This window comes from Oncorhynchus gorbuscha, unplaced genomic scaffold, assembly GCF_021184085.1.
Source record: "Oncorhynchus gorbuscha isolate QuinsamMale2020 ecotype Even-year unplaced genomic scaffold, OgorEven_v1.0 Un_scaffold_79:::fragment_2:::debris, whole genome shotgun sequence".
Classification (NCBI taxonomy): Eukaryota; Metazoa; Chordata; class Actinopteri; order Salmoniformes; family Salmonidae; genus Oncorhynchus; species Oncorhynchus gorbuscha.
In genome coordinates this window covers 5,991-32,500 of record NW_025745580.1, presented here as the reverse complement: position 1 = coordinate 32,500, position 26,510 = coordinate 5,991, and the positions used below count along the sequence as shown (strand labels likewise).

Sequence of the window (26,510 nt, the reverse complement as noted above, 5' to 3'; positions counted from 1 at the left end):
GCTCCCAGCTTTCTATCCTCTTTGGTGTATTAAATACTCTCTGGTTTAGTGGCTTCAACACTGTGGTTGTTACTGTGATGACATCCCCTTTGCTTCAAACTAAGGTCAAACGCATTCTCTTTAAAATGGCCGCCGACACATAACATTTCCAAAGGGAGACGAATTTCTGCTAAGTGTATGTGGAGCGAAGGGATTTATCACATGGTAGAACTTTCCTACGCCGTTAAAGAGGACAATTGTATCTTGCGTGCGTGAGTGAAGATCATAGACCAGGAAATCCCGGGAATATTGTTTGGATATTGGGTACTGACCCCTTGTTCAACGTAACCCCTTCTCCCCTTCTTTCTCGTATATGGGGGGTAATCTAGTGAATGTATCACTGCAGAAGACGACCTTAGAAAGGCCGGAAGTGAAGCGTTGCCTTGTCCATGAGATTCTACCATTTTTATTGCCGGACAATTTGTTAAAAGATGATGTTAGAATGACCACATAGTCATAAAGACCATTTCCCCTCTACCCAACCCCCCAACAACCATTCTCTCCTGCAGTTTACTGTCTACCGACTCGACCCTCGCTATGTTATATGGGCCGTGTCTGTTCACGGTCAGAGTCCGACAGGGATACGATGAGATCATGGCCATTCAGCGTAAAAGTACCTCTGTCTCAGAGTCGTAAATTCTTAGTTAATTTACCTATAGACCCTTGGACTGCTCATGAAGTGTCTTCCTGCTGTGTTCAGTTCATTTGCAGGGTGAATAGGCTTGACTTGGAGTCGTAGTTGACTTTGTGACGAGGTGCTGTTTGCACATTATTTGACAAGGGAGACAATGTTCATATTGACACTCACCTCTGGATGACCTTTCTTGAGTGTGTGTTTTCCTGTTAGTCTTTGTATTGTGATCTTAACTGTTATCTCATGTATTGTGTGTTTGAAAGCCCCACACATTCACCAGCACAACTGTCGATTGCGGATATAGTAGTAGTGACTTTCAACGTGGCACCGTCATATGATGCCACCTTTCCAACAGGTCAGTTCGTCAAATTTCTGCCTTGCTAGAGCTGCCCCGGTCTACTGTAAGTGCTGTTATTGTGAAAAATGTGGAAATGTCTAGGAGCAACAACGGCTCAGCTGCCAAGTGGTAGGCCACACAAGCTCACAGAATGGGGCCGCTGTGTGTTGTCCTCGTTGCAACCCTTACTACCGAGTTCCAAACTACCTCTGGAAGCAACGTCAGCACAATAACTGTTCATCGGGAACTTCATGAAATGGGTTTCCATGGCCGAGCAGTCACACACAAGCCTAAGATCACCATGTGCAATGCCAAGCGTCGGCTGCTGTGGTGTAAAGCTCGCCGCATTGGACTCTGGAGCAGTGGAAACGTGTCCTCTGGAGTGTTGAATGACGCTTCACCATCTGGCAGTCAGACGGACGAATCTGGGTTTAGTGGATGCCAGGAGAACGCTACCTGCTCCAATGCATAGTGCCAACTGTAAAGTTTGGTGGATGAGTAATAATTGTCTGTGGCTGTTTATAATGATTTGTGCCCCTTAGTTCCAGTGAAGGGCAGTCTTAATGCTACAGCATACAATGACATTCTAGACGATTCTGTGCTTCCAACTTTGTGACAACAGTTTGGGGAAGGCCCTTTCCTGTTTCAGCATGACAATGCCCCATGCACAAAGCGAGGTCCATACAGAAATGGTTTGTCGAGATTGGTGTGGGACATCTTGACTGGCCTGCATAGAGCCCTGACCTCAACCCCATAAAACACCTTTGGGATGAATTGGAGCGCCGACTGACCTCACTCATGCTCTTGTGGCTGATTGGAAGCTTGTCCCTGCGGCAATGTTTCAACATCTAGTGGAAAGCCTTCCCAGAAGAGTGGAGCCCGTTACAGCAGCAAAGGGGGGACCAACTCCATATTAATGCCCCTTATTTTCGAATGAGATGTTCATGCATTGTATGTAATGTTATTACCATACTATATTGTAGAGGGCGAGAAAGAGGGATACATATAGATAAGGACCAAATGAAAGACAGAACTCAGAAAGACGACAACCTCTCCTATATCACAACTGAACATGTTGCAGAAAAAAAGTCAACAAGATAGGGGGTGAAGCGTGTGGAATAAGGAAGTGGAAAGTGAGAAAGTGAGGGCCACTAGCCTGACTCGCGCTCCATCCTTCTTCCATTCTGCTAAGCCGATGACGGGAGTTTGAGCTCAGCCAGAATCAATTTCCCCGACCTCGAGTTCATTTCATCAATCAGCACACACACCACACGGGCTGACTTGGACCAGTTCCAGGTCCCATACTAATACCCACCCCTTCCTTCCCCCTTCATTGGTATAAATGGCCGCAGCACGATACATTGGCCCTGTTCAAATCTAGATTGCATCATTCCTTCATCCCTTATTTGGAATTATCACTGGTCTGATATTGATCTGGATTGGTGAAAGCCATGTATTGGAACCTGTGCTTTAACCTAGTAGAATTAGATCAGTAACTACTTAAGGAAGAGAGATGGGGATTAAGGAAGGATGTAATTCACAAGTATTGGAATGGGGGCTTTTTCTTGCCCAGTCAACAGCTTGTCACAACCATAGCATTTGGTGGCGGAGGCTAGCTAGTTGATGATTAGCCTTTCCAGACCAGCCAAGAACCAGAAAGTGTTGGTTTCCCTGGGTGGCTTGGATCTTTCAAGAGAGCAGAGGAAACTGGGGGGGGGGGGGGGGGGTAGGAAACCTAACAGTGGTTGAAAGTTTGGAGCTCTGTGAGCCGAACCAGTGCTTTTGACAGATGGAGAAGCAGCCTGGCTGCAGTAAGGCATCAACACTCCTCAAATCAAATCAAATCAAATCAAATTTTATTTGTCACATACACATGGTTAGCAGATGTTAATGCGAGTGTAGCGAAATGCTTGTGCTTCTAGTTCCGACAATGCAGTGATAACCAACAAGTAATCTAACTAACAATTCAAAAAAAAACTACTGTCTTATACACAGTGTAAGGGGATAAGGAAATGTACATAAGGATATATGAATGAGTGATGGTACAGAGCAGCATACACAGTGTATGAGATGAGTGTTGGTAAACAAAGTGGCATAGTTAAAGTGGCTAGTGATACATGTGTTACATAAGGATGCAGTCGATGTTGTAGAGTACAGTATATACATATGCATATGAGATGAATAATGTAGGGTAAGTAACATTATATAAGGTAGCATTGTTTAAAGTGGCTAGTGATATATTTACATCATTTCCATCAATTCCCATTATTAAAATGGCTGGAGTTGGGTCAGTGTCAATGACAGTGTGTTGGCAGCAGCCACTCAATGTTAGTGGTGGCTATTTAACAGTCTGATGGCCTTGAGATAGAAGCTGTTTTTCCCTCGGTCCCAGCTTTGATGCACCTGTACTGACCTCGCCTTCTGGATGATAGCAGGCAGTGGTTCGGGTGGTTGATGTCCTTGATGATCTTTATGGCCTTCCTGTAACAACGGGTGGTGTAGGTGTCCTGGAGGGCAGGTAGTTTGCCCCCGGTGATGCGTTGTGCAGTCCTCACTACCCTCTGGAGTGCCTGTGAAGTTTGTGAGTGCTTTTGGTGACAAGCCAAATTTTTTCAGCCTCCTGAGGTTGAATAGGCGGTGCTGCGCCTATCCCTGTCAGTGTGAGTGGACCAATTCAGTTTGTCTGTGATGTGTATGCTTAAAACTAGCTCCACTACTGTTCCATCGATGTGGATAGGGGGTGTTCCAAGTCCACAATCATCTCCTTAGTTTTGTTGACGTTGAGTGGGATTTTCCTGACACCACACTCCAAGGGCCCTCAGTAGGCCGTCTCGTGTTGTTGGTAATCAAGGGTGTGGCTGCTTGGGTGCATATCCCTCTCTCTCCTCTCCTCCACTCCCCTCCACTCTCCCCTTTGGGAATTAGAGGCTCTCGTGAAAAGGGTGTGGGAGTTTGTGTGTGTCATCCCCAGGGATATACCGTCGATCTCATTTGTCTCTGAAGGGTCCCCGCTGGACGGGTAAACTCACCGCTAAACGTAATTTCTCCAACTCAGTGCCTTCAGAAAGTATTCAGACCCCTTTACTTTTTCCACATTTTGTTGTGTTACAGCTTGTAATAAATATTTATTAAATGTATATTTTGTGTCACTGATCTAGACACCGTACTCCATAATATCAGTGGAATTTTGTTTGTAGAATTTTTTTGAAATTAATAAAAAATGAAAAGATTAAATATTTTCAGTCTTGTATTCAACCCCTAAATAAATCCAGGAGGTAAAATGTGCTTAACAAATTGCGTATTAAGCTGCATGGACTCATTTTGTGTTCTATAATAGTGGTTAACATGATTTTTTGTCACGCCTTGGTCATTGTATTTTGTGTTTTTGTTATATGTTTGGGTATGCCAGGGTGTGACATGGGTTTATATGTTGTTTTTCGTATTGGGGTTTGTAGTATTTGGGATTGCGGCTAATTAGGGGTGTTGTATAGGCTTGGCTGCCTGAGGCGATTCTCAATTGGAGTCAGGTGCTTTGCGTTGTCTCTGATTGGGAACCGTATTTATGCAGCCTGACTTTCGCTTTGTATTTTGTGGTTGTTTGTTCCTGTCTCTGTGTTGTAGTCACCAGATAGGCTGTAATTAGTTTCACGTTCCGTTCTGTTGTTTTTGTATTTAGTTCAGTTATTTCATGTACCGCGATACTTTCATTAAAGTCATGAGTAACCTACACGTTGCATTTCGGTCTGACTCTCTTCATTCAACAGACGAACGCCGTTACAGAAACACCCACCACTCACAGACCGAGCAGTGTGTAAACTGGCAGGAGCTAAAGGAGGACGTTATGGACAGCAGAAGCATGGAGTATACGACGTGGGAAGAAATCGACAGGTGGGCGGCCGACCCAGAGCGAGTGCAGGAGCCCGCCTGGGATTCCCTGCAGCAATGCGAAGAGGGCTATAGACGAATGGAGTCTAAAAGGAAAACACGGCGACGCAGAGCGCAAAACGAAAGTAACCCCCAAATATTTATTGGGGAAAAGCGCAGAGAGAGAGTGGCTGAGTCAGGAGTCAGACCTGAGCCTACTCTCCCTGTTAATCGTGAAGAGCAGTTGCAGTGGGAGAGGCTGCACCACTTGGAGAATTGGACATGGGAGGAGGAATTAGACGGTAAAGGATCTTGGGCTCAGCCTGGAGAATATCGCCGTCCCAAGGAAGAAATAGAAGCGGCTAAAGCGAAGAGGCGCAAGTATGAGGAGGCAGCACGGCGACGCGGTTGGAAGCCGGAAAAGCAGCCCCAAAAAAATTATTGGGAGGGGGCTAGAAGGGAGAATAGTTATGCCAGGTAGGAGACCTGCGCATACTCCCTGTGCTCACCGTTGGGCTAGAGAGACCGGGCAGGCACCGTGTTATGCTATGGAGCGCACGGTGTTTCCAGTGCGGGTGCAGAGCCAGGTGCGCACATACCAGCCCTTCCTATTGGCCGGGCTAGAGTGGGCATCGAGCCAGGTAAGCTTGGGCAGGCTCGGTGCTCAAGAGCTCCAGTGCGCCTGCACGGTCCGGTCTATCCAGAGCCACCTCTACACACCAGTCCTCCGGTAGCAGCTCCCCGCACCAGGCTTCCTGTGCGTGTCCTCGATCCAGTACCACCAGTTCCAGCACCACGCACCAGGCCTCCAGTGTGCCTCGCCTGTTTAGCGCAGCCAGAGCCTTTCTCCTCTCCTGCGCTGCCGGAGTCTCCCTTCTGCCCAGCGCCGCCAGTCTACCCAGCGCCGCCAGTGCCGCCAGTGCCGCCAGTCTGCCCAGCGCCGCCAGTCTGCCCAGCGCCGCCAGTCGGCCCAGCGCCGCCAGTCTGCCCAGCGCCGCCAGTCTGCCAGGATCCGCCAGAAGTGCCAGTCTGCCAAGATCCGCTAGAAGTGCCAGTCAGCCATGATCTTCTAGATTGGCCAGACAACCTGACTCTTCTAGATCTGCCCGACAACCAGGATTTACCGGAGCCTACTACCTGCCTGAGCTTTATCTCAGTACTGGGCTTCCTCTCAGTACTGGGCTTCCTCTCAGTACTGGGCTTCCTCTCAGTACTGTGCTTCCCCTCTGTCCTGAGATGCCCCTCTGTCCTGAGATGCCCCTCTGTCCTGAGATGCCCCTCTGTCCCGAGCTGCCCCTCTGTCCCGAGCTGCCCCTCTGTCCCGAGCTGCCCCTCTGTCACGAGCTGCTCCTCAGTTATGTGGGGATCTGGGTGAGGACTATTAGGCCATGGTCGGCGGAGAGGGTGGATTATCCCAGGATGCGAAGGGGAGGAAATAGGACATTTATGGAGTGGGGTCCACGTCCCGAGCCAGAACCGCCACCATGGACAGACGCCCACCCGGACCCTCCCTATGCTCTTGAGGTGCGTCCGGGAGTCCGCACCTTAGGGGGGGGGGGTTCTGTCACGCCTTGGTCATTGTATTTTGTGTTTTTGTTATATGTTTGGGTAGGCCAGGGTGTGACATGGGTTTATATGTTGTTTTTCGTATTGGGGTTTGTAGTATTTGGGATTGCGGCTAATTAGGGGTGTTGTATAGGCTTGGCTGCCTGAGGCGATTCTCAATTGGAGTACCTACCCGATGAAATCTCGCGTCTTGTGACGGCCGGCCGCCCAACAACCTGCCCGCTTGACCCAACCTGTCCACTTGACCCTATCCCCTCCTCTCTTCTCCAGACCATTTCCGGAGACCTTCTCCCTTACCTCACCTCGCTCATCAACTCATCCCTGACCGCTGGCTACGTCCCTTCCGTCTTCAAGAGAGCGAGAGTTGCACCCCTTCTGAAAAAACCTACACTCGATCCCTCCGATGTCAACAACTACAGACCAGTAGCCCTTCTTTCTTTTCTCTCCAAAACTCTTGAACGTGCCGTCCTTGGCCAGCTCTCCCGCTATCTCTCTCTGAATGACCTTCTTGATCCAAATCAGTCAGGTTTCAAGACTAGTCATTCAACTGAGACTGCTCTTCTCTGTATCACGGAGGCACTCCGCACTGCTAAAGCTAACTCTCTCTCCTCTGCTCTCATCCTTCTAGACCTATCGGCTGCCTTCGATACTGTGAACCATCAGATCCTCCTCTCCACCCTCTCCGAGTTGGGCATCTCCGGCGCGGCCCACGCTTGGATTGCGTCCTACCTGACAGGTCCCTCCTACCAGGTGGCGTGGCGAGAATCTGTCTCCTCACCACGCGCTCTCACCACTGGTGTCCCCCAGGGCTCTGTTCTAGGCCCTCTCCTATTCTCGCTATACACCAAGTCACTTGGCTCTGTCATAACCTCACATGGTCTCTCCTATCATTGCTATGCAGACGACACACAATTAATCTTCTCCTTTCCCCCTTCTGATGACCAGGTGGCAAATCGCATCTCTGCATGTCTGGCAGACATATCAGTGTGGATGACGGATCACCACCTCAAGCTGAACCTTGGCAAGACGGAGCTGCTCTTCCTCCCGGGGAAGGACTGCCCGTTCCATGATCTCGCCATCACGGTTGACAACTCCATTGTGTCCTCCTCCTAGAGCGCTAAGAACCTTGGCGTGATCCTGGACAACACCCTGTCGTTCTCAACTAACATCAAGGCGGTGGCCCGTTCCTGTAGGTTCATGCTCTACAACATCCGCAGAGTACGACTCTGCCTCACACAGGAAGCGGCGCAGGTCCTAATCCAGGCACTTGTCATCTCCCGTCTGGATTACTGCAACTTGCTGTTGGCTGGGCTCCCTGCCTGTGCCATTAAACCCCTACAACTCATCCAGAACGCCGCAGCCCGTCTGGTGTTCAACCTTCCCAAGTTCTCTCACGTCACCCCGCTCCTCCGCTCTCTCCACTGGCTTCCAGTTGAAGCTCGCATCCGCTACAAGACCATGGTGCTTGCCTACGGAGCTGTGAGGGGAACGGCACCTCAGTACCTCCAGGCTCTGATCAGGCCCTACACCCAAACAAGGGCCCTGCGTTCATCCACCTCTGGCCTGCTCGCCTCCCTACCACTGAGGAAGTACAGTTCCCGCTCAGCCCAGTCAAAACTGTTCGCTGCTCTGGCCCCCCCAATGGTGGAACAAACTCCCTCACGACGCCAGGACAGCGGAGTCAATCACCACCTTCCGGAGACACCTGAAACCCCACCTCTTTAAGGAATACCTTGGATAGGATAAGTAATCCTTCTCACCCCCCCCCCCCTTTAAGATTTAGATGCACTATTGTAAAGTGACTGTTCCACTGGATGTCATAAGGTGAATGCACCAATTTGTAAGTCGCTCTGGATAAGAGCGTCTGCTAAATGACTTAAATGTAATGTAATGTTAAATGAGTCAGGTGCTTCGCGTTGTCTCTGATTGGGAACCGTATTTAAGCAGCCTGACTTTCGCTTTGTATTTTGTGGGTGTTTGTTCCTGTCTCTGTGTTGTAGTCACCAGATAGGCTGTAATTAGTTTCACGTTCCGTTCTGTTGTTTTTGTATTTAGTTCAGTTATTTCATGTACCGCGATACTTTCATTAAAGTCGTGAGTAACCTACACGCTGCATTTCGGTCTGACTCTCTTCATTCAACAGATGAACGCCGTTACAATTTTAAAATATTTTTTTTCGGGAAAATATTGCACAATCCAGGTGTGCAAAGCTCTTAGACTTACCCAAAAAGACTCAGCTGTAATCACCATCAAAGGTACCTCTACAATGTACTGACTCTGGGGTGTGAATATATGTAAATGAGATGTTTCTGTATGTCATTTTCAATACATTTGCAAGATTTCTAAGAACATGTGATCACTTTGTCATTATGGGCTGTTGTGGCTTTATGGGTGAGGGGGGAAAAAAATAATATCTAATCCATTTTGAATTCAGGGTGTAACACAACAAAATGCAACATAAGTCAAGGGTTATGAATACTTTCTGAAGGCACTGTATATATTTATTCCCCAACGTCATTAAACTTACTTGAAGCACTCTTCATGAAGTGTTATACACTGTTGGTGTTGAATAATTATGACTCGTGATAACCGTCCAAGTAATCCAGATTTATATTCGTAATTGATTGATTCTCTATTATGTCCACAGATAAGCATCATAACCCCATATTAAGCAGCTAAGTAAGCCCTGTCAAAATGTGACTTCCTGATTCAAAATTAGGGGCTTTATACTTGAATCCGCACTCCAATCAATGCCCTATCATTTCTGAGTATCCCTATCCAAAACACGACTTTATGTCGCCGCATTGACTTGCAAATGCTACCCTATTATGTGCCATACCCAAAGACTGCAACTAATTCAGTGGCTTAACACAAAATGATGAGTGTATCATGTTGCTGATGGATCCAGCATGTAATCTCTGGAAGGACAAATTGCATACTAGATAGACTTCATAACATCCTAGAAATATGTCCCTATACTCCAAGCTTTCTACAGTCTTTCTTCTTCTTTTCATTCATCACTTGGCTTTCGTCGACTGTATGTACTGTACCTGAAACTGTCCAAGCGACGTTTTGTGGATGGCCCATTGTGGATGGTCCATCACTTCATTCTGCACATCCACCCATCTAACACACAGCCACTGATGATTCATTCTTTCAATATTTAAACCAGACCTGGCGAAGGGGAAAATATGTCAGTGCCGCAGAGAAAGAGCTCCTTAATTGAGAGCGAATCAACCTCGCCGTCTCCGTTGATGTCAAAAGGTGCGATTGGCTGGAGATAATGAATAATTACATCAAAGTTGGATGCCTGCCTGCCTTTAAAAAAAAGCCTTTATAAAATGACAGCATCTGTGCGCTGAGGAGTGTGGAAAAGCCAGATGCTTCTATTTCATATTCCCTTCATCGCAGCCCGCTACGGAGTTGAATACGATCACCACTCTTCCTCTTCCAGAGATACTCTAGTCTAGCTGCCATTCAGTCCAAAACTGAGACAGTTTGAGGCTGATAACTCTCGTGTGTGTGTGGATTGTAATGTCTATAATGTTTATAGAATTACTTCATTGTAATCAGTTGAAATCTGCAGGGCAGCTCCCATGTGCTGTTATCGAATTGCATTGCCTGAGGTTTCGTCCCCCAGGTGCTCTGATATCTTCGAAAACTCCTATTCTCTTTCATAGTCCATTGATCAAAAACAGAACCTGCTGTGGCCGCGGGGATCACACCAAGGTATTGCCATATGCGGCGTTGGAGGAGATTGTTCTCCCCCCTCTTAAAGGGCTTAATGTTTCTCCCTCAGACTCTCGTGCATTTGCGATCAAGCGCGGCTTCCATCTTTGCAAACGAGGACGAGTAAATTGCCCTTTGAAGTTGTGGGATATCAGAAGAGGCTGTGATGATTTCTTTAAAATTCATATTTTGTTCCCACTCTTTTCGGGTTCTTTTTTGAAAACCACTGTTCAATAGTCCTCGTCAATGTTGGATTATTATGTTTTGAGATGAAAGAGCAACTGTAAATGCTGTGCATTCATGGATAAGCGTTTTATTTTCAGTTATGATTATGCATTTTCTGCTGTTGCATCAGAGGGATAGAATGGTTCAGCTTGACCAATTAATATTCTATTCAAATGTCTTGCCATCGGCATTTCTACATCTTTAATTGCTCTAAATTGTTCATCTTCTCCGGAGAATGCTCTCTTTTCTTTCTCCCTGGCTTATTGGTTTCTGACTGTTAATTTATTGTGGGATTAGGGAAAACATAATTGAGGTTAAACAATATTAATAGACAATAGTGTTCCTCAGAGAGTGGTTGTCCTGAGGAGCCTGAAAACAAAACAACCTTTACGCTATTGGCTGCCTGTACTGAATAATATATTAGTATTATTTCAAAGTATTCTGTTTCATTGTAATTGTATGCATGTGATACTGTAGCATGGCACAATATGGGGATTATTGGGGCTGAATACATTCATGGGACATTCATGGAAATGCATCAGCCACAGCCTGGCTTTCACCTGTTCAATTATTTAGATAATGTCATTGTTTCTCTTGGAAACATAAGAATTACCATTGCCTGTTTGTCTACACGTATTCACCTTAGCGCAATGTTGCTATGCCCTATTTGAGAGGACTTTCTCGAAAATCTCTGGTAATATCTAACATCTCCCAAGATCCTGCAAACATCTGTGACTAACCTTCCATAATATTTCTTCCTCTGAAAAGTCCTGGCATAACTGAATTGACATCCCTAATAACCTGTTAACTACCACTTTTTTTTAAATGGCCCATTGTTAATATCACTGGTGACAGTACAGTCTGAAGTGCTGCTTCCATAACCCATACTGATCCCTTGCCTTGCTACCTCCATACTGATGCTCTGGTTGCTTCGTCCCCTCCACTATCTTCATGTCGCTAACTCTCCATGTTGTCTGGTGCAGGCCATGGTGGAGACCGTGAACAACCTGCTTCAGCCCCAGGCCCAGTCGGCGTGGAGGGACCTGAGCACCGGGGAGCAGCTGAGAGCAGCCACCATGCTGCTGGATACGGTGGAGCAGGGGGCCTTCATCCTGGCCGACAACCTGCTCAAGACGGACATCGTGCAGGAGAACACAAACAACATCCGTGAGTACAGACTAAAAGCTTTACACACCCACTAGCACGACACAAACATGAAATTAGATCTTCACACACACACACACACACACACACACACACACACACACACACACACACACACACACACACACACACACACACACACACACACACACACACACACACACACACACACACACACACACACACACACACACACACACACACACACACACACACACACACACACACACACACACACACACACACACACGGCGATAGAATGATTGGTGTGGTAAAGAGAGAAATCTTCAGGCATTTATATGTACACTGGTGAAGACGAGATGATCTGTCAACCTGCCAAAACATGATTACTAGGATGTGTAAGAAATACAATTGACTGAATGTTTTGCAAACCTTTTTATAGACATCGTAGGACAGTGTGATCGCAAATGTTGTCTCATCTCTTGATACCTAATATACTTCTGGAATATATACTTCTGGAATATATAACATTGGTCCCATATGACTTGGTTTACTTATTTTCAGCACAACAAAAATATGTAACCTTTATTTAACTAGGCAAGTCATTTAAAGAAGTAAATCTTATTTACAGTGACGGCCTACCAAAAGGCAAAAGGTCCTCTGTGGGGACGGGGGCTGGGATTAAAAACACAAATATAAGACAAAACACACATCACGACAAGAGAGACAACACTACATAAAGAGAGACCTAAGACAGCAACATAGCATGTCAGAAACACATGACAACACAGCATGGTAGCAACACAACATGGTAGCAGCACAAAACATAGTACATACATTATTGGGCACAGACAACCGCACAAAGGACAAGGAGGTAGAGACAACAATACATCACGTGAAGCAGCCTCAACCCCAGCGGGAATAGCAAAGCGTATTTCGCAAAGCAAGACGGAGCGTGGCCCTTGCAACGCAGTGATTGTAGGTTTGATTCCCGCTGGGGCCACCCATACCAAAATGCATTTATGCACGCACTTTTGACAAAAGTGTCTGCTTAATGTCATGTATTATATTATAATGTTACAAGATAAAATGATAAAAGATTAGACAATTGTTCAAGGCAAAGCCATCAGGAAATGTGTTTCATCTCAAAGAACAGTGGCTGTTGTCTAATCACATCTGGTTAAACAGATTACTACATTTTCAGCCTCTCCTCCAATTGCCATTAATATTAGCATTAGCCATCCTAATGTGATTATTCTGGTCGTCCAAGGGGAACCAGTTGGGACAAACTAAATTCCTGTATGATCGTGCTGCGTCTTGGTAAACAGAGGGTAAGCGAGAGGGCTTTGCTATTCCCGATATAGTGCACTTCTTTTGACCAGAGCCCTATGAGCCCTCTTCAAAAGTAGTGCACTACACAAGGAATGCCATTGGAGATGCAGCCACAGTCTTAGTGATCATTGTTTGAGCTTAGTTTAATGAGGGGGCCAATTCTAAGTGACTGTATTCAAGTTCATTCAGAACCTTGAATGTGATAATAGGAAATACTGTAGAACGACTTATCCACTGGTTGTTCCATACGCCTAACAGAGGCAAGATGGATATTGATGTAGTACTATTTAACTACTCTATATTGCTGTTGTATAGCTATTTAGAGGACCAAATGGCATGATGCATCAATTTTAACTATGAAACAGAAAGCGTATGTGTTGGAACACAATAACAGTTTATTTTGATAATGTCAAAATAAACAACACCCTACCCCGACCACCAAGATGCACGGTCAAGACGCGAGTCAAATTATGAATACATCAGTAGCCTCAGTAGCCTAAACATCATTATTAGCGCCAAGTGGCCTTGATAAATAGTGAAACTCTGCAACAACAAAAAAGCAATAATTGCATTATAATGAATGTAAGGTCTCCATTTCCAGCTGGCGTTAAGGCGGCACTGGTGTCAAACACGTGTTAGTTTGACATTTTCCAGCCCATAACGTCAGGTTTGACAAAGGTTCAACAAACTACCTGTCTTATATCAACTCGCTAGTGCTCAGATGGGCAGGGTTGAAATATTTGTGTGTGTGTCCTTAAATACATGATCCAAAGTGGTGATTTCAGGCAGCACTGGAATTTAGACCAACCAAAACATGGTTTTAGCTGTAACGCAGTGGGGTTATGGCCTGAATTTTGACAGCAGAAATGCGCACTGCCCATTTCAAATCAAATCAAATCAAATTGTATTTGTCACATACACATGGTTAGCAGATGCGAGTGTAGCGAAATGCCGTGGGCATGGAACAAGAGTAACCTAATGTGCTTTTGGTGCAGGTATACTTTTGTATTTAGAAACATAAGAACAAATGTTTTGTTGGATTTTATTCAAAACCAAGCATATCATCCCCTCCTCTCAATTAAGTTTTTTTTCCTCCTTCTTTAAAAAAAATATCTGCCCAATACAATTGCGAAGTAGTCAAGACTGATGATAAAGGGTTTTGCTCCTGAGACCGTTTGGAAATACATCTTAATCGCCAAAGCTTTATTAGAAGATCAAGTTTGAGAGGAGTAAAACAGGGAGCTTTGTATCTATGCAGGCCCACATTATTTTAGCCATGCAGGCCCTGTTCTGGACGTGCATAAAGCCTCCATGATGTAGGCTAAGTGCCCATTATGAAATGAAGAGATGAGAACCTCCTGAATACCAGTGAACCTCGTGTTTACCTGTAAAAAAAACTTGCTTGTTTCTGTTTCATATGTTAAAAACCAAATCCCTCCCTTTGGCCTACTATAACAAAGGCTGGTTCAACAGCAGTGTGTCTTTTTTGTATTTTTTATGATATCATTACATTTGGCAATATTATTATTATTATTATTTTTTACTGATTGCTTGTTTTCCGTTACATTTTATTACAACCGAACTTATTAGAATGATACACCTCCCTGGTTTTATGGCGACAACGCGCTTGCAATGCAACTTCTTGGAGATGTGTGAATGCCACCTGTAAGATGCTTCCGTGTATGTTCATTAAACACAGGCCTATTTAGGAGCAGTATAACAGTGAGTGGACGTTCTCCCTTTCTATTTCTATTGGATATTTGTCCAGCCGCTGTGAAACGTTTGGGATGTGCGTTAAACCCTCCATAGTCTGCGTTGTTTCAATAGTAACTGCCCACAGGGAGAAATGGTGTCATAGCCTGACACAGCCTATTTAAAACAAGTTCATTGTGCTTATTTCTTCTCTTTTTAGGCCTTATGCATAATTTAATCTTGTTTATTGACCATTTTAGGCCTGCCCATGCTCAGCCATAATGCAATTTAAAGTAGGCCTAGCCCCTATATCATTTTGAATGCTATTGAAGCCATGCAATTATTTGTAGACTGCAAATGGTTTCAAGTGAAGGTATTTGGCAAAGATGGGTCTACACTTTGTTATATCATTTCTGGAAGCCATTTAACGAACTGTAACGGACTAACATTGGAATTGGAGTTGATTCCAAGGCAGTACTGTACATGATAGAACGTAAATACACAAGTTGAAGCAACCACATATTTAGCCATGGAGAATGTTCTGATTGGCCAGTGAGGGGCCTCGACACACCCACAACATGTCTATTCATCAAACCCAGCCCTTTGGTGCCAACGCCAGCAAGTTCTCGTATAATTGTAATAGTGAAAATTGCTCAAATATTTCAGACACATCCTTGGAACAGTAGAGCTACCGCCTGCGCTTAGATTTACCTTTGCATTAGGTTTGTTAAAATAGAGCACTAGGTGTCGATATGACAGAAGTAAAAAAAAAAGAGTCAGTTATTGTCAGCTCGTGCTTATGTGCTTCTTCACACAATGGCATCAGGTGGATTTCAGTTAGCTGCTATCCCTTGTCCTAACAGTTGACACAATTTCCGTAGCTTTCACTTGCTTGACACACTTTGACATACCTTTGTTTGATTGTAGTGCGTAATATTCTCTTATTCTCCGGTTCGCTCTTCACTGGGTCCCCTTCCTCTTGTCATTCTTCAGCACTGTCGTGGAGTACAACCGCTGTTCAGGTGTCTTATTTTGCACAGAGGGAGGGAGCTCCAGTCTGACTTTGTTCATGCAGGCTCGAGTGTTGGAGAATGTGGTGGTGAGGCTTGTGGAACCTTACGTTGGCAAGACGAGCAATGTCTCCATGGACTATTTCTGTACTTCACTGGCATTGGCGAACAAGTTACTTGCAAACAAAACCAGGTCTGGCCAAGGAAGCAAACAGGGAAAACCATTCAAAAAAATGACATGCCCTCCTTAAACTGGTTATATCTCCAGTTCTGTTTGTGATAATACGATTCTAACACCGACAGTGTGTTATATAGACTTTTTTTAGGAAAAGTCAAGGATGAATGGGGTCATGTCTTAAAAAAATGTCAGTAATAAATTAAGTGGTTCTAGTGTTGGTTTAAAAAAAATACTTTATTTAATTGTGTTGTTCTCCAGAATATTTGATTAAGTTGTCTTTCAATTAAGTATAGCTATATCAAGTGTCTTATCTCTGGTTCTGCTCATTAGTTTGCGTACCAAACTGTACCCTATTCCTGATATAGTGCACTAGTTATGACTAGAACCCTAAGGGCCCTGTTCAAATGAAGTGCACAAAATTCGGAATGGGATACCATTTGGGACGCAACCATAGTTCAGGTTACTTCTTGCTATTGATCCTGGGTGCTCTAATAACTACCAATGGGCTCTTGAGAATTCCAAAAGAGATCAAATGTCAACCACTAAACATTCCCAGACTCTTAGGGGGCAAGTTCATCCCAGTTGGGAGTAGTTGACCTCCATTGGTGGTCACCTGTAAATGTACCTAATTATCTTAAATTACCCTATTTATATCTGTACGAATTCCTTAACTTGAGTTAACCCTGGTTCTATGCATCCTGGTCAAGGCCTGAGGATCTTTTGGGGATTGAAATATACTAATAGCAGTTGAGTGAAAGTGGAATGTTGACACTCTTCTCCCACGGTAAGCCCTTAGCTGTGTGTTTTTGTGAGAAATGTTTTTCCCCGTGCCCCTGGTAGATGAAACAGGAAGATCTGTTGGATGACACAAACATTTTGAACAACTGGCTTCATCAGTTGTTGAATTGTGGACTAAACAAATCAGCAGTTCACATTTAAAACGGTTGCTGAAAACAGTTGTAAGGAACGGGGGAAGGGGACTGAGGCGAGTAAATTAAACATGTTTGCGAGCTGAAGAAACGGCCAGTGTATTGAGCATTAAGGAAAGATGATATATCTCCCTTAGCTTAAAGGGATTTGGGATTTTTTTAGTCTCTTGCTACCATGGCAACCTCAAAAATATAGGTCTGCCAAGTCGAAAGAAGCAGCCAGCATTGGGGAATTAAAAAAATTAGAATTTATTGTCTCTGGCACTCAATTTATCAGGATATTAAGGGATCTTAGCCCCGTTTGAAAGGAAACAAAACAATCCCCTCACGGCAAACTATCTCCCCACCCCTTCGGCAGATGTGTTTTTATATCCTTCATGGAGGTAGTCAGGTTAATCATGCACAGTGACATATTTACGAGGCCTTGCTCTGCCTAGTTTGCCAGCCAATAAGGTTTGTTTGTTACCCGCGGTCCCAGGTGACCACCCCTCCATGTACATGTACCCCTCCATGTACATAGTATTGAGAGACCCACAACATAGCAGTGTGTCCACTACTTTGATGTTTGCTCTTTCAAAGGCAATATATGCAGAATGTATAGTGCCTTCAGAAGGTATTCACACCTCTTGACTTTTTCCATACTTTGTTGTGTTACAGCCTCAATTTAAAATAGAAATGAACAAAAATATAAACGCAACATGTGAAGTGTTGGTGCCATGTTTCATGAGCTGAAATAAAAGATCCCATAAATGTTCCATATGCACAAAAAGCTTATTTCTCTCAAATGTTGTGCATGAATTTGTTTACATCCCTGTTAGTGAGCATTTCTTCTTGCCAAGATAATCAATACACCTGACAGGTGTGGCATATCAAGAAGCTGATTAAATAGCATGATCATTACACAGGTGCACCTTGTGCTGGGGACAATAAAAGGCCACTCTAAAAGGTGCAGTTTTGTCACACAACACAATGCCTCAAATTTTAACAGGAGAGTGCAATTGGCATGCTTGACTGTAGGAATGTCCACCAGAATTTAATGTTAATTTTTCTACCAAAAGCAACCTCCGTCATTTAAAGAATTTGGCAGTACGTCCAAACGGCCTCACAAGTTGAGTGAGCGAGCGGTTTGCTGATGTCAACGTTATGAACGGAATGCCCCATGGTGGCAGTGGGGTTATGGTATTGGCAGGCATAAACCAAGGACAACAAACACAATTGCACTTTATCGTTGGCCATTTGAATGCACAGAGATACCGTGATAATGCACAGCCTCATGTCAAAATGATCTGTACACAATTCCTGGAAGCTGTAAATGTCCCAGTTCTTCCATGGCCTGCATACTCACTTATTACCCATTGAGCATGCTTGGGATGCTCTGGATTGAAGTGTACGACAGCATGTTCCAGTTCCCGCCAATATCCAGCAACTTCGTACAGCCAATGAAGAGGAGTGAGACAACATTCCACAGGCCACAATCAACAGCCTGATCAACTCTGCAAAGGAGACGTGTCGCGCTGCATGAGGCAAATGGTAGCCACACCAGATACTGACTGGTTTTGTGATCCACTCCCTCACTTTTTTTTTAAAGATATCTGTAACCAACAGATGCATATCTGTATTCCCAGTCAAGTGAAATCCATAGATTAGGGCCCAAGGAATGTATTTCAATTGCCTGATTTAATTATATGAGCCGTAACTCAGTAAAGTCTTTGAAATTGTTGCATGTTACATTTATATTTTAGTTTAGTATAGATTAAATTGAGATTTTGTGTCACTGGCCTACACACAATAACCCATAATGTCAAAATTGGGATTATGTTTTTAGACATTTTTATGAGGATGGATCAACAAGGTTACATTTGGGGCAAATCCAACAACACATCACTGAGTATGACTGTTCATATTTCCAAGCATGGTGGTGTCTGCATCATGTTATGGGTATGCTTGTTATGGGCAAGGAATAGGGAGTTTTTTTTAGGATAAAAAGAAACAGAAGGGAGATAAGCACAGGAAAATCCTAAAAGGAAACCTGGTTGTCTGCTTTCCAAAAGACACTGGGAGACAAATTCAACTTTCAGCAGGACAACAACCTAAAACACAAGGCCAAATATAAATTGGAGTTGCTTACCAAGACTACATTGAATGTTCCTGAGTGGCCTAGTTTAACTTTGACTTAAATCTATGGCAAGACTTGAAAATGGCTGTCTCGCAATGATCAACAACCAACTTGACAGAGCTTGAAGAATAAAAAAAAAGATAATGTGCAAATATTGTACAATCCAGATTTGCAAAGCTCTTAGACTTACTGCTGCTTATGTAAATGATATTTCTGTATTTCATTTAAAATACATTTCCAAAAATGTACAAAAAACATGCTTTCACTTTGTCATTATGGGGTATTGTGTGTAGATGGGTGAGAACAAAAGTATATTTAATCAATTTTGATTTCAGGGTACAACACAACAAAATGTGTGGAATAAGGGGTATGAATAGCTTCTGAAGGCACTGAATGTATTATTTTCTATGCCACTCCTTTGTGTGAAAAAATATACATTTTAATGTACTCACAAGCAATACAAAATTCAGGAGATGTTTCCTGTTTTCATGCTCTGGTTACTGGTAGTATGTACACCTCACTAAACGAGCTCCCAGTAACATTGTTACTGTGTGTGTCTGTGTGCGTGCGCCTATGGATGGGATTGGTGGTGTGTGCGTGCCTGCCTGCATATACAGTATGTTAAGCTTCTGTACACCTTTTGTATGTTTGCGTGTGTGCATCACTCCCTCTCATCGTTAATCTTATGAGCAGATTTCTGCCGATTAGCATATTATTTAAATCAGCTTTGAATGCTACCCCGTGCACAACAGAATCTATTGCGGCTGTGTCCCATGCCTAAAGCCAGTCTTAAGCCTTTTTTTTGTCATCGCTCATCCACCAGGATGAAAAACATTCCAACTGACTCAGTTAGCCCTGGAGTTTTGGGATTGTTACAGTAGGTATCTCTGCCATTGTATCTTTCCAGTTGAATAGGAATACATGTCGCCATCTCCAAAGGAATCGGAATGTTAATGTTAATGTTCTTTTTAAAAGTGAAAGCATGGCATGAGAACAAGGGTAACGACAATAGGAGGATTATGCCTTTCCTCTGTAGTTGTTTTGTGCGTTTGAGGTTACCTTGGCCTTCAAGCCAGAAGTTAAAAGAAGTTTGAGACCTTTTGATGGCATCTCTCCCATCTCTGTCCAGGCCTGTGTTCAAATAGTATTGGTTTTCCTTCAAATACTTATAGCCGTTCGATTGGACCTGCCTGAAGTGACAGGTGGGCAGGGTTTGCACTTTTGGGAATATTCCATTGGTACCATTGTGCCCGACAAATTCAAGTGTAGTATTTGCAGGCCCAAAGCAGCCATTTTTATACCAATATCAAAGCATTTCTGAGTGAAAAATTAAGCACCTTACTAAAAATATTTTTTTAAAGGACAAAAATAGCTTTTTAGCAAAAAAATATTTCAAGCAAGAATGTGGGGAGGGGAAAACTAGCTGTTATTGGCAGAGAGGTTTGGAACTCTTTTTCTTTTTTATTGGGCTAGTAGCTCTATACACTCGTGCTCATATCATCCAACCTATAGGGTATCTAACTGAAATATGCAGACTGATGGATTCAAAGTACATTTACATTGTAATACTTCTGAAAGACAACTTTCTAGCTCCGTCCATCTGGACATTCCCAGAATGCATTGATTGAGTCATTGTTCGTTTTCCACTTAAACATGACTCTTCCATTGTGCTGTAGAATTTGTGAGTTTTGTCTATGTAATACAGTACATTCTATAGATTAGTTGATACTGGATTAAGCGTAGATACCTTTTTAAAGAATGTCTTCAGTGGGGTAATGGGCATTATAAATACAAGTTTGTTAATAAGGAACATTTAAGTTCACATGTTCCAGAAGGCATTTAGATATATATTTTTAAGACAATTCTCCTGTGAAGTAGTGATGTGCGACATATGCCTATTTTCCTGAACCGGGTCACATTTGTGTAAATAGGGACGCTACTTTGTCCCAAAATGTTAAATAGAATTCTATGGGAAAACGATCCATTCCTGTTGTTTTTGTCCGCGCGAATGTTTTAAGTGTCTAATATTTCTTCTCGGGTGATCTGTTTTTAGGGATTGATCTATTTATGTCTGCTGATAGTTGCTTCAGTGTTGTTGAGTCTAAAAGGCTGCAGGATCACCTTTTAAAATGATCACCGCTTTGATGTCACACAATCAAGCCAAACACCCGTTAGTCCAAACGTGCGCTTCACATTTCCATATCATAAGGCTATTGTAATATACGGTGTCAACGTTGATGATCACTAGGCTTGATGTGCAGTTACAAGATGACATGGCGTCATAACCTGGGTTGTTCTGAACAAAAGGAGCCGATGTTTGTCTATTGCAGTGGTTCCCAAACTTTTTATAGTCCCATACCCCTTCAAACATTCAACCTCCAGCTGCGTATCCCCTCTAGCACCAGGGTCAGCGCACTCTCAAATGTTGTTTTTCGCCATCATTGTAAGCCTGCCACGCACACACTATATGATACACTCATTCTCATGTTTAATAAATGTGAGTTTTTGCCACAACCCGGCTCGTGGGAAGTGACAAAGATCTCTTATAGGACCAGGGCACAAATAAAAATAAATCATTTATTTAGCCATTTAGCCTTACATATAAACCCTTATTTGTTCATCAAAAATGGTGAATAACTCACCACAGGTTAATGAGAAGGGTGTGCTTGAAAGGATGCACATAACTCTGCAATGTTGGGTTGTATTGGAGAGAGTCAGTCTTAAATATTGTTCCACACAGTCTGTGCCTGTATTTAGTTTTCATGCTAGTGAGGGCCGAGAATCCACTCTCACATAGGTACATGGTTGCAAAGGGCCACAGTGTCTTAACAGCATGATTTGCCAAGGCAGGATACTCTGAGCGCAGCCCAATTCAGAAATCTGGCAGTGGCTTCTGATTAAATTCAATTTTCACAGAACTGTTTGTTGCGATTTCGATGAGGCTCTCTTGTTGAAATAAGTGGACTGGAAACAGGGCATGAAAGGGATAATGAATGCAGTTGTTTGTGTTGTTTGTTTTGGGAAAGTCCCTGCGTAATTGCGCACCCAGATCACTCAGGTGCTTCGCTATATCACATTTGACATTGTCCGCAAGCTTGCGTTCATTTGCACACAAAAAATCATACAATGATTGAAAGACCCGTGTGTTGTCCTTGTTAATGCCGACAGAAAGGAGCTCCAACTTCTTAATCATAGCTTAAATTTTGTCTCGCACATTGAATATAGTTGCGGAGAGTCCCTGTAATCCTAGATTCAGATCATTTTTGCAAGAAAATCATCACCCCGATAGGCCAATCATGTGAGGAACTCGGCATCATGGAAGCGGTCAGACAAAACTTTTTTTTCTTTCTTTAAAAAAAATGTCAGTACTTTGCCTCTTGATAACCATGTCTCCCTGTCATGGATTTTGCGCCATCAGTACAGATACCAGCACATTTTGATCACCAAAGTCCATTTGATGTCACAAAGCTGTCCAGTACTTAAAAAAATCCTCTCCTGTTGTCCTGGTTTCAAGTGGTTTGCAGAAGAGGATGTCTTCCTTAATTGACCCTCCATAAACGTAACGGAGCTGTGCCAGGCCCGCCACGTCTGTTTACTCATCCAGCTGCAACGCATGTAATTCACTTGCTTGTATGCGAAGCAGTAACTGTAGCTCACCATATAAGACGCTTCTAGCCCCTTATTATATTAATGGTATCTGTTGCTTTTATACATGTCTTACCACTCGAAAGTCATCGTTATTCTCGCTCAAAAAGCTCCCTTGTCTTATTTTTCTAATTGTCATGTTTAGCTTCTAAATGTCGGTGCGAGAGTGAAGGTTTCCGGCGAGAAAGTAACGGTTAATGTGATTGGATGTTAGTTATTTGACTCAGCTACCTGTACTTGTGTTGTTATTTCGCTGAACACTAGATGGTTTAATTTAATTTTTGCCAGTGAAACGAGGCTACTCAGGCGAGGAAAAAACCTCACCCAAATGTATTGCCCTGTTTGAAAATGTGAAGAAATTGTTTTTAAAAAATACATGAAACGTGAATCACATTTTTATTTGGCGTACCCCCGACGGCATTGTGCGTACCCCTGGTTATGATCGGTTTCTCTGAATTGCCTTGTGAAAGCCTCACACTGTAAGACTTTATTTTGTTACTTAGCTAGCCATGTTGGCAAAAGAACACGCTTTCAAATTATGCCAACCTGAACAGATTGTGATTCAAATGGACCTTTTTTGGATTGCGCAAACAACAGTAATTGTGTAAAGACGGGGATGCAGGGCTGTGTTCCAAATAAAACAACTACATGGGTGCTTGTTCTTGTACCTCAACAGCACAGCTAGGAGAGTTCAAAGTAGCATGTTATAGGTGAAGACTCTTCTTTGAGTCATAAACATGCATTGAAATGATGTATGAACTGTGCACACTGGAGAGGTGTGTGGCCACTTGGAGACACCACCTCCCACTCAAACCCTTGGATTTTTGTTTGTCTTATGTTGCACCTTCCCCAAATTTTCCAGGAATATTCTTATCGTATCCTGAGTATTTTAATATTTCGTTATCAACAAATGTGTGCGAAAAGTACAGTAAATGTTAAATGCACATCAAATCAACAGTGTAATGTTTGGATTGTCCTGATTATACCGTAAAAAAAACTTTATTTAACTAGGCAAGCCAGTTAAAGAACAAATACAAATCTTACAATGACGGCCTACCCCGGTCAAACCCTCCCCTAACCCGGATGATGCTGGGTCAATTGTGCGCCGCCCTATGGGACTCCCGATCATGGCCAGCTTTGATACAGCCCGGGATCGAACCAGGGTCTCTAGTGACGCCTCTTGCACTGAGATGCAGTGTCTTAGACCGCTGCTCCACTCAGGAGCCAAATTATACCAAATCGCACCAGCGTAAGGGGTTAATAATGAATTTATCGCCTGGTGATGTGCATTAGGCTAGGTGAAACTCGCGCCTATGCAAACAAGCTGATTAGATGGTCCTTAGTTGCTGGTCGAATATACAATCTACAATCAGGAAATAACACTGATCAAATGTTTTAAAGTGTTAGTTTCATCAGCTGTTGTACAATATGATAGAAAACACAGGACAAACATAATTGTCACTACACTGGGCCTTTAAAAGAATAGAGGTGAGGTAATGTTGTTTTGATCGTTTTCTGTCAGTGTCTTGAATTGTATTCTCAAACTAAATTCAAGCACGTGAAAAGTACGATATTGCTTATAACTGGAAACACTTATCTCCCTCACGAGCTTTAAGCACCAACTGTCAGAGCAGCTCACAGATTACTGCACCTGTACATAGCCCAACTATAATTTAGCCCAAACAACTACCTCTTTCCCTACTGTATTTATTTTGCTCTTTTGCACCCCATTATTTTTATTTCTACTTTGCACATTCTTCCACTGTAAATCTACCATTCCACTGTTTTACTTGCTATATTGTATTTACTTTGCCACCATGGCCTTTTTTTGCCTTTACCTCCCTTATCTCACCTCATTTGCTCACATCGTATATAGACTTGTTTATACTGTATTATTATGTTTGTTTGACTCTATGTGTAACTCTGTGTCGTTGTATGTGTCGAACTGCTTTGCTTTATCTTGGCCAGGTCGCAATTGTAAATGAGAAGTTGTAGTCAACTTGCCTACCTGGTTAAATAAAGGTGAAATAAAAATAAATAAAAGGATTCTTTGTCAATCTCCTATAAATGCTTCCTGTTCCGCTGCTATACAATGCCGCAGTCTTTGAACCACAAATTATGATCTTGCATCAGACACAACAGCTGTTGAGCCAGTGCGCCAAAACCTGGCTGTCTTCACCATTCGTCTCTATCTTGTCTACCCATCGCTTTCCACTCAGCTCACCCTGAAAAATTATAGCTTCCTTGAAAGTGCGGGCCCAAAGCGCTCCACGGCTTCAACTATTCTTCAACCGTACAAAGCGAGGAAGTGTGCAACAAGGCTCCCTGGATTACACCTGAACTCCTCCTCACTCGATGAAGAAAGTTTTGTGAGACGTGTATAACTCAGCCTTGATCAGAGGCTTCAGCGAGACGCTCGTCTTCAAAGCTTTCCAAAATCAGACGATATACTTCATTCAACACACCCAAGGACCGTTGATGTGGGTGGGAGGGGGGGGGGGGTTCTAATTACTTTGTTGCTGTTACCCGCTCGTCTGCTTTGTTTCTGAACTGAAACAGCAGTGTTATGATGCACACAGTCAGAGCAGAACTGAGTTTCATATTACAATGTAAAGCTATTGTTCAATGCTAACATGTTTTAGTAGGTTGACAGACCATAGTGATGGGTGCATGGATTTTGACTCATAATGCTCATGTTATCCCAGATGGCATTCTCTTGCATCAACTGTCAACACTTGCACCCCTCATAATAAGGTTATTTAAATTGTCATTTTCTTCTCATTTCCCTCTGTCCAGAGCTGGAGGTGGCCAGGATGAGTACGGAAGGAAATCTGCCCGACCTGAAATTCCCACAGAGCGGCCAAGGCAACTCCATCACCCTGTCGGCGAGCACTTTGAAACAGCATGGGAGAAATGGTAAATGGCGTTGCCTTAAATAAATGTTTACTGTACATCAAGGGTCTCCAACGCCAATCCTGAACAGCTTTTTAGGTGTGCAGTATTTTGTTCCGTCACTTGGTGCTGGGCTGAAACGAAAGCCTGCATACTATGTAGCTTATATAATTGTACATATAGCCCTCCGCCCCCAAAAAGCATGCAACATAAACTGGTAATGGAGTTTTTTTTCAGAATAACACATTCTATAGGCCTTGCCAATGCATTTATATTAAAATTAATATTATATTCTAAAATATGTGAGAATAATGTTGACTTGCCTGACCAAATAAATGTAGATTTTTCTGTGGCCTATGTTGCCGACACAGTCACAAAAACCTGGTTCCTTTTGTAACGGAAGGATTTGTTGAAGCCATCATTAGATGCTGTCATCCTCATATTAACCGCACCTGGTTTTACCGCAACAGAGTAGTGCAACACCCTACAATTGAAGCGACAGGAAACACACGAAAGTGGCCACATCTCTCACAGACCCGATCAAAAATGTAATCACTAATAATTATAAAGGAACAAGATAACTTATAATTTGGCTACAATAATTACAGGAAATGTCAGATTTTCAAGGTAGACCTATCCCAGTACCTCCATTTCTGAGCTCCAAACCAAATTCAAGTAGGCTACTTCAAGCCTCTTGTAATAGTTAGAAAATTGCAGGTGTAACATGGAAAACACAATGCATTTATGATCTTCTTTCATTACCAGATCATGTTGTGGAGAACCCACTAGGCTGTCATTATGTCCAGAATAAACAATAGGAATAGCATTGGGTGTTGCGCAGTAGACAAGACAAAGATGAGACAAAATTAGCGCTGTGACTAAAATCTGACTACTAATCTCTTTTTGAAAGAGATTGAGAGCGTTTCAGTGACAATCACAATTAATATGGAACCGACTGGCTCAAATCGGTCTTATGTAGCAACATTTGAAATGTTTATTTTTTTACATTTGATAAAAATGGAGACTCAGAGCTACAAAATGGTATACAGTTGCGGAACAATGGGAAAGTAATTTTGCTTTAAAAGTTGATAAACTTGTAAACTCACTTTTGAGAAAATAGCCTTTGAATTTTTGGTACTACTACTGGAGAGCCCTTCCTTGTCTACACCCATTCAACATCGTTCACATCCTCTTAAG

General features: G+C 43.2%; 1 protein-coding gene across 1 annotated transcript in view; it reads left to right on the top strand.

The window, feature by feature from the left end:
• Positions 1 to 25,396, top strand: part of LOC124019209 (adhesion G protein-coupled receptor L3-like) — a 63,670-nt gene extending 38,274 nt beyond the window's left edge. The window contains exons 5-6 of the mRNA XM_046334605.1: positions 11,378 to 11,561; positions 25,218 to 25,396. Of these exons, the coding sequence (XP_046190561.1) occupies positions 11,378 to 11,561; positions 25,218 to 25,360 (327 nt within the window). The 3' untranslated portion in view covers positions 25,361 to 25,396. The remainder of the gene's footprint in view (positions 1 to 11,377; positions 11,562 to 25,217) is intronic.
• Positions 25,397 to 26,510: the final 1,114 nt, after the last annotated feature.